The following is a 15,582-nucleotide window of genomic DNA, read 5'->3' on the forward strand; positions in this document are numbered from 1 at the left end:
TCACTGATTTCATGTGAATAAGTCCTGCTTCTAAAACTAGATGGAAAATTCCTAGAGGACAGAAGCCATATCTTTCTTCTTTCAATATTTACCTTTAATAAATCATCCAAAAATTACATAACCATGCTCTGTATCATTTTATACTTTTAAAAATGCTTTACCAGAAAGATTTTCATTATACTTGCAGATCTTTTTAGGGTTAATAGCAAAACTATATGAAGAACCTTTCTCATAGCAGTTATAAAAAGACTTCAGAAGGTAATGCTCACAATATCAAAGTCTCTTATTTCTGTCTTCTTAGAACTCAAACTTGAAAAGTTTAACTCTCCTGACATTCTGTGTACTTCGTGGATAAGGAATTATCTCTTTCTCTCACCTACACACCACATTCATTCACATTCTTACACATGCCACTCCATCTTAGTAAACAGCACCATCTGGTACCCAGTTGCTTAAACCAATAACTCCTTGTCTTTCTTTTATAAGCCAATACAACCTTTGATAAAAACAAAAAATACTCTGAGAAACTGATCCCTTCGCATTACCACTGATAACACCCTAATTTAATCCTATATCATCATTCGCCTGGCAGGCTACAGTCTATGGGCTTGCAAAAGAGTTGGGCATGACTTAGCTACTAAATGACAACATTGCTCACCTCAGGGGTTTCTGGGCAGCTTAAATCGGCCCCCGCTTCTTTCTCCCTTGATAGAATGTACAACCCATTCTCCACCAAGCAAAGACAGACAAAGAGAGAGGCAGAGACAGAGACATAGGGAGGGAGCAAGAGTGGGAGGCAGGGACAGAGAGATCTTTTGAAGCATAAAAGAGGTTCTACTATTTCCCTAAAACCTTTCAGAGATTTCCCACTGTACTTTGAATGAAATCCAAAGTCCTTTACCAAGACCCACTACAATTAGAAAGAAAGCTAAACGTCTGCCAAGGTAGGCTTGTGTCCGCCTCTCAGACCTTGTTGCCAGCCCCTCTGTTCACAATGCTGCAGCCAGCCTGTCTTTCTGCCCCTTAAATTAACCCAACACACTCCTACCTCTGGGCAGCATGCTCCCCCAACCTCCCTAAGCATGGTTAAAGTCTGTCTCCCCTTACTCTGTCTCATCAACATATTGCCAGCATTCAGATCAATACCTAGCTCAATAAATATTTTCTGACTGACTTACTACCTTTTGATTCAGCACAGAAGAAAAGTACTGAATTGTTTTCACAATAACACCAGAGTTCATTGATCACGGACTAAAGTCACAGAAAATTTATACAGTGACAAAAAGCCTGAAATAAAGAAGATAAAATTCTTTGGTACAACTGGGGAAATAAATAAATGAAACAAGAAAATAAAAATCTCTGGACAACCTGATAAAACAAGGATATCATAATTCAAAAATCAGGACAGATAATCTAAGTAACATTTGCAATGACGCATCACATTTATGGTTTTGCTCTTGGGACAAGATAAATTAATAGTAAAGAAACTACAATGAAAAGTACATGATCTTAATGCAAGAAAAATATACAGAACACACAGACCAAAATGCAAATCTATAAGTGATGCCATGACAAAAAACACAAGCCAAGAACAAGAAATAAAGATACATTTCTGATGCTGCTCTAGACTGCACTTTACCAAAGCATGGGAAGCTGTCTCTCTGGAAGCCGGCTCAGCCCCCGCATGGCTTTGCAAACTTATGTCCCTGATAGAGCTCCCCTAAGGACCCAGGACAAATTCTGTAAGGCATCTCTTAGAACTTCTTTAATAAGTGAACCTAGAATAAACATACTAGTCATCTGCGTAAAGGAAAAGGTATCTGAGAAATGATGCCGTTTTCCCTTCTGTGATCAACAGAAACATTTAGAACTATTACTAGAACTTACTCTGAATAAGAATTTGAATTTTGTTCTTGACTCTCTCCTGCCCCACATGCTTCCTCTTTCTGGAACTGTCAAGCTGACTGTGATAATAGCAGATTGTGGAGTCCTTTAAGGACTAATTTAAGAGACAACCACATTTCAGAGGAAAACCCTAACATATTATGCTCAGGAGTCTTACCTCTCCAGACATTTTTTTCTCGGTGGATTTGGAATAAGGTCTCTGAGGGTAGAGTTCTCTGGCGCCCTTAAAGCTTGCATTAAGGGAGGGGTAGGCTTGGGAATACTCACAATAGAGGGGTTGAAGTCCAGTATAGTTGGGGGTAGAAGTCTGCCCAGAAGGTTTGCCTACTCTTTTTCTCCATGCATTGCAAATACCTCCTTGCTACCAGAGTCCTCACTGCACTAGCAAAACGAAGAGAGGCACTGTAACTAGCTTGAAATGTATTTCCAGATTGCATTCCAAATATTTAGAAAAAGTTTACAGCATACCCAGGAATGTCTACCAGTCTCAAAGCATTCTTCTGAGACTGAATATCACTATATTCTTTGTTTACAAATAGAATGATATTTTATTATTTTTTAAAGGATAGTATTACAAAATACAAAAAGCAACTAAAATTAATATTTTAGTGGCTGAAAAAACCAGCAATCGAAAATTTTATTTTAAAATTTAGTAATTGTTTTAATACAGCCAGCTATTTGTCTCCTGTCTACGACTGCTTTTTCTCTACAACCTAACACAGTTGAGAAGCTGCAACAGAGACCACATGCCCACAACGCCTATAAAATCCACTCTTTGGCCCTTTACAGAGGGGTTTGTTGAATTTGGCTCTGCAATTTAAGTATTAATTTGTACATGTCATAAAATAACCTATTTTTATCCAGCTGTAGAATTTTTAAATGCTGTGGTGTATGAACTGTTCATCTGTTTTGCTATCATCTTTTAAAGTTGATTTAAAGCTTAGGAAATTATTATATCACCACAATATTTAGCTTCATTTTCTACTTTTTTGGTATAACTTCTGGGCTTAACTATGTAACAAACTTGGAAATTATCTGATTTTTTTATCTTATAAAAAATGAACAACACAACACTGTAAAGCAATTTTCTTCCAGTTAAAAATTTTTTTTTAATGAATAAGTCTATAAGTGAAATTTCAAATATACACACACAAGAAGAAATTCTTTTTGCTTGCTTACTTCCAACACAATTCCTAGTAACATAGTTATTCCTCATTACTATACTTACCCATACAAACAAATGTCAGAATATTCAAAATTCTAAATAAAAACTTAAGGAAAAGAATGAAGTATTAATTTACATAAAGCCCAGCAATTTTAGAATCTTAAATTTATATTTTCCCCATGAGTTTAGTTCTGATTATGAATAAAGTTGGGAAATTTATTTATTTGAAATTTTTGGTCCCCAAACACAACAAACTCTATAAAACTTGTATAAGTTAATTTTCAGAAGAAAAAGAAGTGCTAAGGACCTCTGTTTCTGTTTTTCCCCTTTAAAAAAAATTATAAAAATATAAGATAATAAGACTTGAATCTCCTAACTGAATCATCAATTGTGATAAGCCTGAATGATACAATAAGAAACTAATTAAGATATGTAGTTATCTAGATGGTCTAAGGAGTGAGTGACTTCAGTCTTATAGTACCCATTTAAAAGTAAAGAAAGATGGTAGATTACTTAAATTTGGGGAACTTAAGCTAGAGACAACCACATATTTTGCTTGCTATTATTGGTATTAAGAATTAATCTTTTTTGCCCATGATTAAAGTGATAACATCCTGAGCAAAATATCACTGCATAAGGTAGACACCAGGTGCATTTCACTTCTGCCATTTTTTCCATATCACAGCAATCATTATATGCTCCTGCCTGTAAAATCTTTGACATAAGACTTTATTTAACTATCAGCAGACTACAAGTATATTATTTAATTCACTGAAATTAGATTGTAATTATTTTTTTAAAAATCAACTCAAAATTTTTTAGGGCTAATATGTATATTAAAAGAGATATGAGGATTTTTAACAAGGGAATGAGGTTGCTATTGATTATTTCTTCTTAAAAAGCTTTTTAAAATCATTTTCTGAACTCAGAAGTTTTAAATGACTTTATTTTAGCCCTTGAATCTCAAAATCATACTAACTCTTCTTGTTCTTCTTAACTCATTAACTCTAACATTTGCTCTTCTTTACCTAAAAGAAACTATCAGTGCATCAGAATACTGTCTCTTCTCTACATTTTAAAAATGGGCTTTTATATTGGACTTTTAAAGTACTTTTAATTTACTTTCATGCTTTACATTTTCCTTATTGGTTTTTAAGAGGTGAAAACATGGAATAGAGTTGTGTAACTTGAAGGAAGTATTAGTTAATATTTTAAAGAATGGCCTAAATGATAAATTAATGGAAAAAAATCCCTAGAAGCTATTTTTTGAACAAGGTAGTCACTGCTTAGAAAATATAAATACATAATGCAACTAAGCAAGCTTGTAGAGGCTACTGAACAGTTACCCAAAAGTTCACCCTTTCTAGCCCCTTCAGGCAATAACTACACTCCAAGTGGCTACTCAGAAATTCTGAATGACACTCCTGGTGGATGTGGGAAATTTAAACCTTAAACCATAACCTGCGACAGCGCCGGGTCACAAACCCAAGCTATTTTTAAGGCAATTTTAAAGGCAGGCAACTTCCCTCCGCAGGGGAGCACCTCCCTCCCCACCTTTTTGCTTCATCTCTTGCCTGGGGTGGCGTCTTTCTAATTCCAGAAGCACCATCTTCCTTTGCACTACAGTCCTGACAGACTTCCTTTTCACTGCGAGCTGCAAACACTGGCCCTGCACGTTATTTTTATTGATAAATTCTTAGTTTCTCTTTCCGTTTCACTGTGGGCTGACAGAATTTCAATGCTACACTATTATGAAATTATCCAGGTCAGAGTAAAAGCCAAAGAGAATAGGGAGTCTCCCTTAAAGTCCTCATTCCTGGAAACATCAGGCACACACTTCAAAGTATTAATACAAAGTATGCTTCTCTGATTCGGAAATCCTCCTTATCTTAGTTTCATGGTTTCACTCTGAAATAAATGCCTTGCAATGCAGGTCAAATTCCTGCATCTGACAGATCAAAGATACACTTTATCCTCCAGCAAAAATGAAAATCAAAATATTTCAGAAAGATTTCTGGCCCTCTCCCCCACCAAAAAAATTCACAATAAGCCTTTGTTACCAGTTTAGGGAACCTACCACGACTGAATTATTAAAGCATGTAAGTCAACTTAAATAAGTGATGGTTCAACTTCTCTAGGACTCTGAACAAAACATTATTATCATAATCAAAACAATATTTAAAGGGCTTTTCACTGACGTCAATTAAATATTAGAAGAAAAAATGCCTTTATAGGCTGAAACTGAGATTTGAAGTTAGCATGTGCTTTTCAAAAATAATCTGTGATCCTAATGAAAAATCAACTATCAATATATAAACAGGCAAAATATATTAACCGGTTGAATGTAAGTGAATCTGTGCAATAGTGCTGCGAGTCACTCCATAATAAAATATATACTCAGTTTTGTAAATTTTAAATTAAAGAGATGGCATCCTTGTATACTCCCAAATGTCAGTTCATCGCTAAAGTCAAACATGAACCTTGTGGATCACGAAGAGGAAACAGCAGCAGGCCACAGAACCAGAGGCAGTCAGCTGGTTTGATCACATTGGTTTTATTCTGTCAGCTTCCTTCCAGGAAGTTCAGAGGTTTAACCAATGAGGTCCAATGTTGATTCTTATGCCACCATCCTCCTCTCCTCAGGTCTGTAGCTTAAAACTTACCCGCGGCCCAAGTTCTTTGGTGTCCTCGCCGTTACAGCCATAGTAGTCTGGGGTTCTGTCCAATTCCTGCAAGTGTCCCTGTGCTCTTACGCTCTTATCCGCATGGCAAGCCGGGCAGAGAGCTGCATTCCCCATCTCAGTTCCAGTCTTCCTGCTGTCAGTAGGCCCGTCCTTGCGCTCTATGCTCTGTCCAGGGCTCCCAGGGGGACACTAACGTGGACGACTCATCCAGGCGATCCTTGGCTCCTCTGCTCAACTCCCCTACACGCCCCTCACCAGTTCTCCCCATCTGCTGGCTGGCTTGCTGGTGTCAGAGAACTCAAAACCCCAGCAACTGCAGGCTGCCTTCGGTGACCATTTCCAATTCAGGCGCTGCCAGTCTATTTTTACACCTACCAGGCCAGCTATGCATGTCAATGGAGTGAGGGGGGGCGAGGCCAAGGCGGGGCAGGGGAGGGGGCGGTGTTGTTTTATTTTTCACCATGCGAGCAGCCTGCTTTACACATGGACTTAAGTTCCTGCTGTGTAAAATGTCTCTACATAGAATTCCTGCATTACTCAATGAATGCCTTTGATTTTTCCCCCTCAGTCTTTCCACTCACACAGAACACCAAAGCTGCTAACCTCACTTCACCAACATAACAGGTAAAAATTACTTTTGTAATTGCATAAACCAAGAAGCAGCCTCTTGGCTTAAACAGATTTTTTTTCATAATCATTTACAGAAGACAATTAACCATGCTTGCAGCATTTAAAGTCCACCGGAAAAACATCGATCAAAATGGCTCATTTTACACCAATATGGATGTTTGAAATTTTATAAGTTATCCACAGTTTTTCATTATCTACCAGCATTTCAGGAAGAACGAACATTTTTCTTCATTTATAATTCATTTTGGGTTTCCCTGGCGGTTCAGAAAGTAAAGAATCTTCCTGCAATGCAGGAGACCAGGGCTGGATCCCTGGGTCGGGAAGATCCCCTGTAGTAGGGAATGGCAACCCACTCTTGTATTCTTGCCTGGAGAATTCCATGGACAGAGGAGCATGGCTGGCTACAGTCCACGGGGTCGCAGAGTCAGACTGAGTAAATAACACTTTTTACATAATTTGTTTTTATTTGTACTATTTTGAAAATGTTTCACTCAGCTTTATAATAGATATTCAAGAATGGTTTTCAACACAATACATACTGTCTTTGAAACCATATTACAGATTTTGAAAGAAATTGTTCTCTACTGAGATGAACACAGCAAATACACCATAGGTTTTAAAGCCAGTTATGATTAAAAAAAAATCAAGACATTGTTATAGACTATTATCGGAGAAGGCAATGGCACCCCACTCCAGTACTCTTGCCTGGAGGGTCCCATGGACGGAGGAGACTGGTAGGCTGCAGTCCATGGGGTTGCTGGGAGTCGGACATGACTGAGTGACTTCACTTTCACTTTTCACTTTCATGCATTGGAGAAGGAAATGGCAACCCACTCCAGTGTTCTTGCCTGGAGAATCCCAGGGACGGGGGAGCCTGTTGGGCAGCCGTCTATGGGGTCACACAGAGTCAGACACGACTGAGGTGACTTAGCATAGCATAGCATACTATTTGCATAGTATGGTAGTTTTTCATCAAATGTTTCATGTACTTGAACCATGTTCTGTAGGAATAAGGTAAGCTATGATGTTTAACAATGTGGTTACCAATTCTATCAAAAGGATATGTTTGAAATTTCCCTCTCTTTTCTAGAAGGTACTTAAAAGCCTTACAATGCATTACAAACTCTTACAATGGCTGTTTCTTCCTGGATATATATGAAGTATTTTATTCAAAATATAAATCAAGGTTTCACCAGCCATTTATCCCCACCTTTAGAATCAATTAGTTGACTTTCTTTAAACAAGACATTTAATATTCAATTTTTTATATAGAATTATGCAACTTAATAACTGGAAGCAAATCCTAAAAATTCTCTCTAGCCTCCTTGAGCCTTCATTGAGCTGAGATCTGAAAATCAGTACTAAACCATGTTGAAAAAAAAGAAAAACTTAACTACTCCAGATTGGAAAAGATGTTCTTAGGTGCTTGATAAAATACTTTTCCAGTGCTGAAAAGTATTGGACTTCCAGCATGAAGTCTTTCCTGGCATGCTTCTGCCATGTTAATACATTACCTATTCTACCACCATGGAGCCTTAGATTTTGTTTCTCTTTCAGCCAAGCATGCCTTGCCATTCCTCTGCCAATACAAGTTTATTGTCTTTTGCAAAACTCTTAAAATTCACTTCCTTCTGGAAGTCTTAATTACATCTATGTTAGTCTCTTTTTCTATTTGTTCTATCTTTAATAAAGTTGAGACTACCATTGGCTCTTGTCTTTTTACATAATATTCATCTCTCTCACTGACCTTCTCAGGGGTAAAACCCACACAAGAGTATTAAATGTTTGTTAAGTAAATGAATAAAAGGTAGCCGCAGATAGGAGCACAATTTGTAACTTCAATATTTAACTGGACTACACTGACCTAAACTTGTTCTTTCCTACATTAACAGGGACAGATTTAATCATTATGAACATTTTAAACATGACAAACCTTTAATTTTATTTCCAGATCTGCAATAAACACCCTTTTTAGTCTTTGAAAAAAATATTAACATTGTTTGGGTAAATCTTCCTAGAAAAGAATTTGTAGTGTTTTGTTACAAAAGAAAAAAAAATTCCAACAAAGAAGCTGTTATCAACTCTTAGAAGATACTTTTTCTAAATGACTAGAAATCAATCTTCAACCCTTTTCTTACATTTTTATTCCAGGGACATCTTCTCATTCTTTTCCCAGAAGAGAAATGTCATGTTTGTTGACTATAATATCCACGCTGCTATCATTTGAGCAGCCCAAAATATGTCCCATAGTGGTACCAAAATCCCATTGCCAAAGTTCAGTGGCTGAAAAAAATGGGCAAAGGAAAAGTACACAAGACTGGTGCTCCTGTAACTGCTGACACTTTCTATTTTCTGGCTTTTAGATCAAAGTATTGACTTGGAAGACATAATAGCTACTAAAACAGAACTTCCAACAAACAGCTTTCACATTCCAAACTTTGCCAGTGGTCTGATGCTGTCAGTCTGATCAAAACGAAACGATGGGAAGGGCCCACAGAAAAAGGCATTACTTCAGAAGTTAAGACATTTCCAGTTTCACACCTAGTGCTTAAGTAAGAGTGACTGCCGGACAAGTCTGTTACGAAGTCTTGGGTGGTATGACAATGTGTACACCTAACATGGTGTCATCTAGAAGGCAAGTTAGTACATACTGTGCAGCAACGGCACCCACTCCAGTACTCCTGCCTGGGGAATCCCATGGACGGAGGAGCCTGGTGGGCTGCAGTCCATGGGGTCGCTAAGAGTTGGACACGACTGAGCGGCTTCACTTTCCCTTTTCACTTTCATGCATTGGAGAAGGAAATGGCAACCCACTCCAGTGTTCTTGCCTGGAGAATCCAGGGACGGGGGAGCCTGGTGGGCTGCAGCCCATGGGGTCGCACAGAGTCGGACACGACTGAAGCGACTTAGCAGCAGCAGCAGCAGTGCAGCACCCATGTCCTGACAGTATGCCCACAGAGTGCTAGGATCTCTGTGGATACAACAAGGAGTATGTTTTCTGCTAGGGGAGAACAATGTCACCACTGTTTCTCAAAAATGTTCCAAAGTCATTAGGGCAAATTACTCAGAAAGCAAATATTTGCATGTTTGGCCACACTAGGAGCAGAATACTTGAACTTGGTGTATGATGTAGAAAGTGAAATTAAAGACACCTGCGATGTGACATATTTGCAATATCTTCATAAATTCTCAGGTACTTTTTCTGTTATTATTTCACCTATATTGCTGTGTTTCAAATCCATCAAGAGAGAAGTGATTCAGGACTGAGAACAAAGGCCATCTTCTCAGCTCTAATCTTCTGAAAGTAGCTCCTGCAGTCCCTATGGTGGCAAATCTGAAAACCACCCCCTGTAGTTTTACATTTCACCTCCTAAGTAAGAAGCAATGATTACAGAATCAGCAGAAAACTAACACCTTGGAGAAGAAATACCTGTCAAGCTTCTACAAGTTAACCTATAGAGTTAGATCACAGCTACAGGGGCATGAAAAGACCTCATAGCTAGCAGTAACTAATCCTAGATTTTGGTTTTACCACTAATATACCTGTGCAGATGTGTGTAACCAATATCAAATCAGGGCTTTCATTTTCTCTTTTCTAACATAAGGGGGTTAGGCTGAATGATTGCTAAATTCCTTCCAGCTCTGAAGCCCTTTACTTCTATGAAACAAGTTAACATTTGAACATACATCTAATACAGGGTGATGAGTGAAGGTGACATCTATTCAGTTCATTAGCGTTAAAAACAAACAAAAAGAATAAGAACTCCTCAGCGTCTTGCATCACGGGCCCTGGTTAGGAGCTGACTATGACGCACAGCATTTCCCTGGGAGACTAACACAGAAGAAAGGACCATAGTATGCTAAGTTGCTGCTAAGTCGCTTCAGTCGTGTCCGACTCTGTGCGACCCCGTAGACGGCAGCCCACCAGGCTCCCCCAGCCCTGGGATTCTCCAGGCAAGAACACTGGAGTGGGTTGCCATTTCCTTCTCCACATACTGTGAGATATGGCCAACTCTTTGTTGGGATCTAGGATGTAGACTCTTTTTCTTTTGCCCCACCCCTTCTGAATATGAGCCCCACTGAAAACTTTCAAACATTTTGGAAACTGCACCCTGCCAGTATTCTATATTTCACAATTTGCAATAGAACTTTCACTTGGAATGCTCTCATTCACCAAAATGGGCATGGTAGGATAGCTTTATAGGACTCTGTAGGACATGTTTTTGAAAATCAACTGCAAATGCTAGGAGGGGTTTCATTTTCCCTCAAATATTTTGATTCATTTGTTCTTAAAGGGCAAGTGCTATCATATTCAAAATACTGAAAGAAAAATATTTTGCCAAAATTCTTAAAAGTGGCAAATCAGAAAGAAAATTTCACCCAGAATCGTGGAAATTAATTTTTTTCCTCTCTTCCAAGTAGTAAGGGTTTTTCGGGAATATCTATTACACAGATGAAAAACTAAAGGTAGAATCTCTCTTAATCTGAACTATCATGTACAAATTATACTGTTCTAACATGATATTTAGTTAACACTTTGATTGTATTTTGAAGGCTACTTAATATGCAAGATTTATTTTACTTCTGCTGAATTTAGAAATCTGCTTAGATTACAAACCATCTCTGTCTTTCTGCTTTTTTCCCCCAATTCAAGACTAATTGTTATGGTCAAATGTATTTATCTGATTAAAGTAGTATTTTGTTACTCCAGTTGTGTGCAAAATTCTCCATGCCCAACCACAGGGAACCAAGGACAGGTTCTTCTAACTTTGGAACCACTGACCTGTGGAAATAAAACTGGAACACTGTGCAACAACCAAGGCAGCATGTTATTTTCTCCCTTGTCTGGATACATTCAATGTCATTTCTTTGACTAGAAGTTAAATATATAATGATTTTCACCAGTCAGAACTGTTATATAATTGATCGATCAGAAAAACCGTTGCATAATTTATAGATCTACACTAGATTCCCTGTAGTAACATGTGGCATAACTTTCCTAACTGAGGTCAGTGCAAAGGCATTTTACTGTTTATGCTGTACATAAATTAATCAAGATGAATATTGCCAAGCTATTCATATGCACACAAACATCAATTAACCAATTTAATTTTACATTCCTGCCAGTGATTATTTTCATTCCAGACTGCTGGCTCTTCACGTCTAGTACATAAAGGAGGACATTCTTTAATAAACAGTGCTAACAACTTGAGAAGTTTTCTAAAGGCTACTCCACACAATGCCCACCACAAAGCGGGCATTCAATAAATGTCTTTGACTGACACTCAAGAGACCATGAGGCAAGAAGTGTAGGGTGTGCAAACGCGGTCTAAAGGGCCATTTGACCAGCTCTATGGCCTGTCATATTAAACTGGATTTTGAAACACAACATGAATAAAACAATTTAGCCATTGTGCACTCCTACTTTTTCTGAAGAAAACTATGTGCGAACATAATACTCAGAAAGAGGTTAGCAACTAAAGCAGGGGTTCCCAACAAGCATTGTTTATAGAGAGGGCCAAGTGACAAAAATGAAAAAGCAGGTAGAGGGCTCTACTACAATCTGGTTTTAGTTTACTAACACTTCTTGTAAATTTCCACCTGTAAACGAGAAAGACAGCTGACAAAGGGAATCTGAAAAGGACTCTGTTAAGGTGATGTAAAAATCAATGAATGGTGTGGAACACAACTGTGGATCAGTTAATGGGGACAGTCTAGTGTTCAAAGGAACAACATTCTCCAAGGCTGCAGAGAAAGCTGACCAGCTCTGTTCTGTCCATTGTTTGCCACAGTTCTCCAGACCTACCTATCAAAGAGGTCTCTGACCACCACAGTGATTAGACACAGGACTTGAACCTTAGGACAAGGTAAACAGGAGAGCTCTACTAGTAAGAATTTATAATCAATCTCTTCAAATAATGTTCTACTATTAAGCATATAGGAAATCCCACCAGGAAGCTCAAATTAATTATCCATAACTGAGACAAAAAAATAAAAATTTACTTATCCTTTCCGTACTTCTCAATTCTCACTTCACTCAGAATCTGGACAATGTTTTCCTTTGATGGTTCACAGGCATTAAGCTACATGCATTTATACTCTAAGTTTGTACATTCACCTTGGAGGGTCCAGAGAAATAGCAACTTTTCATAAACTTTGGGGGTTATGCCATCCAATATGATGGTTTAAATGTTTTCATCGATTTGTCATTACTGCAAGAATTCTTCAGCTGTAAAACAGAGTCCAGTTCAATGCAATCACTCAGATATTTTAATTTGTTGGTCTCAAATATTTTAAAATAATATTTTCCAAACAAAATAAGGGCAGATGTATACACACACACACACACCATTTGAAATAGACTGTCAGGCTATAACCAAGTATTGATCAATTAAGAACAAATTCAACTTCAAACTAAGTATCTAACCAAACTGGAGCAGATATGAGTATTTATCAAAATTACAAATAAAACTGAATTATTATGAGTATGGTACCCAATATTCTTATAATATATTAAAACAATGAAACAACTAGTTTCATCCAAGTTTGACTGTAAAATATGGTATCACTAGGCACCCCACTCCAGTACTCTTGCCTGGAAAATCCCATGGACAGAGAAGCCTGGTGGGCTGCAGTCCATGGGGTCGTGAAGAGTCAGACACCACTGAGTGACTTCACTTTCACTTTTCACTTTCATGCATTGGAGAAGGAAATGGCAACCCACTCCAGTGTCCTTGCCTGGAGAATCCCAGGGACGGGGGAGCCTGGTGGGCTGCACAGAGTCAGACACGACTGAAGTGACTTAGCGGCAGTTTTCTTTTAAAAGTACTTGTTGAGTGTGCATTTAATCAAGAATTCAGTGAACTACAACTATAAGATGATAGACTAGATTGAATTTATTCCAAGGCTGTGATAAATTAGAGCACCAGAAAGCATCTGATTTCATTGTCCAAATGATAATTAATTGAGAATCTATTTTAAGCTCTCTCTAGAACAAATGTATTCTATGCACCTCAAAGTACAAACAACTTTATTTTCATATATTATTTATACTGCAATATTCTGGTCAGATATAGAAAACAATCTTATGGCAACCAATGGGGGCAGGAATAAATTGGGAGATTGGGATTGATATGTACACATGTGAATGTGAAAGTTGCTCAGTCGAGTTCAACTCTTTGCGACCCTATGGACTGTAGCCTGCCAGGCTCCTCTGTCCATGGGATTCTCCAGGTAAAAATACCAGAGTGGGTTGTCATTTCCTCCTGCAGGGGATCTTCCCAATCCAGGGATGGATCCCAGGTCTCCATCCCAGGTCTCCCCTCACTGCAGGCAAATCCTTTACTGTCCGAGCCACCACGGAAGCACATATACACAGTACTACATATAAAATAGACAACTAATAAAAACCTGTTGCATAGCATAGAGAACTCTACCGGCACTCTATAATGATCTATAGGGGAAAAAAAACTAAAAACAGTGAATACATGTATATGTGTAACTGATTCACTTTGCTGTACAGCAGAAAGTACCACAAAATTGTAAGTCAACTATACTCCAGTAAATTTTTTAAATGAATAAATATCCTGATTAAATGTCAGTCTCCCTGAAAAGTAAAAAGGTTTTTTTTAAGTTTTAATAATGTCCTGTATCTTTTGAAGACAGAATAATTTTATAGCCAATCAAAAATCATGAAAATTAAAATATCATAAAATTAATACTGAAAACTCAAGTCTTCCTAGTGTCAGTCTGGTCTTATGTCCTCTGAGCTACAATGCTATTGGCCACATGTTGATAAAGAATGAATACTGGACAGAGTGCTGCTAGCTGCCATGCTGATATTTATTCTTACCTGTATAATAATGAGCTACGATCACTGACCTAGAGCCAGACATCCTGGAATGTGAAGTCAACTGGGCCTTAGGAAGCCTCACTATGAACAAAGCTAGTGGAGGTGATGGAATTCCAGTTGAGCTATTCCAAATCCTGAAAGATGATGCTGTGAAAGTGCTGCACTCAATATGCCAGCAAATTTGGAAAACTCAGCAGTGGCCACAGGACTGGAAAAGGGCAGTTTTCATCCCAATCCCAAAGAAAGGCAATGCCAAAGAATGCTCAAACTACCGCACAATTGCACTCATCTCACAAGCTAGTAAAGTAATGCTCAAAATCCTCCAAGACAGGCTTCAGCAATATGTGAACCGTGAACTTCCTGATGTTCAAGCTGGTTTGAGAAAAGGCAGAGGAACCAGAGATCAAATTGCCAACATCTGCTGGATCATGGAAAAAGCAAGAGAGTTCCAGAAAAATATCTATTTCTGCTTTATTGATTATGCCAAAGCCTTTGACTGTGTGGATCACAATAAACTGTGGAAAATTCTGAAAGAGATGGGAATACCAGATCACCTGATCTGCCTCTTGAGAAATTTGTATGCAGGTCAGGAAGCAACAGTTAGAACTGGACATGGAACAACACACTGGTTCCAAATAGGAAAAGGAGTACGTCAAGGCTGTATATTGTGACCCTGCTTATTTAACTTATATGCAGAGTACATCATGAGAAACTCTGGACTGGAAGAAACACAAGCTGGAATCAAGATTGCCGGGAGAAATATCAATAACCTCAGATATGCAAGATGACACCACCCTTATGGCAGAAAGTGAAGAGGAACTAAAAAGCGTCTTGATGAAAGTGAAAGTGGAGAGTGAAAAAGTTGGCTTAAAATTCAACATTCAGAAAACGAAGATCATGGCATCTGGTCCCATCACTTAATGGGAAATAGATGGGGAAACAGTGGAAACAGTGTCAGACTTTATATTTGTGGGCTCCAAAATCACTGCAGATGGTGACTGCAGCCATGAAATTAAAAGAGGTTTAGTCCTTGGAAGGAAAGTTATGACCAACCTAGATAGCATATTCAAAAGCAGAGACATTACTTTGCCAACAAAGGTTCGTCTAGTCAAGGCTATGGTTTTTCCTGTGGTCATGTATGGATGTGAGAGTTGGACTGTGAAGAAGGCTGAGCACCGAAGAATTGATGCTTTTGAACTGTGGTGTTGGAGAAGACTCTTGAGAGTGTTTTGGACTGCAAGGAGATCCAACCAGTCCATTCTGAAGGAGATCAGCCCTAGGATTTCTTTGGAAGGAATGATGCTAAAGCTGAAACTCCAGTACTTTGGCCACCTCATGTGAAGAGT

The 15,582-nt window shown here is 38.3% G+C and overlaps 1 protein-coding gene across 17 annotated transcripts in view; it reads right to left on the minus strand.

The window, feature by feature from the left end:
• The window catches only part of ANK2 (ankyrin 2), a 581,957-nt gene that overhangs the window by 244,615 nt on the left and 321,760 nt on the right, over window positions 1–15,582 (minus strand). For 6 of the 17 annotated variants that reach the window (XM_061419343.1, XM_061419346.1, XM_061419344.1 and 3 more), the window contains exon 1: window positions 5,734–6,120. The exons of 4 other annotated variants lie outside the window; for them this stretch is intronic. In XM_061419343.1, coding sequence (XP_061275327.1) covers window positions 5,734–5,868 — 135 coding nt within the window. In that variant the 5' untranslated portion in view covers window positions 5,869–6,120. Of the gene's footprint in view, window positions 1–5,733; window positions 6,141–15,582 lie in introns of those variants that run through there. 7 more of the 17 variants (XM_061419350.1, XM_061419348.1, XM_061419347.1 and 4 more) reach the window with 3 other exon arrangements.

The sequence above is a fragment of the Bos javanicus genome, chromosome 6, assembly GCF_032452875.1.
Source record: "Bos javanicus breed banteng chromosome 6, ARS-OSU_banteng_1.0, whole genome shotgun sequence".
In the NCBI taxonomy this organism is placed as follows: domain Eukaryota; kingdom Metazoa; phylum Chordata; class Mammalia; order Artiodactyla; family Bovidae; genus Bos; species Bos javanicus.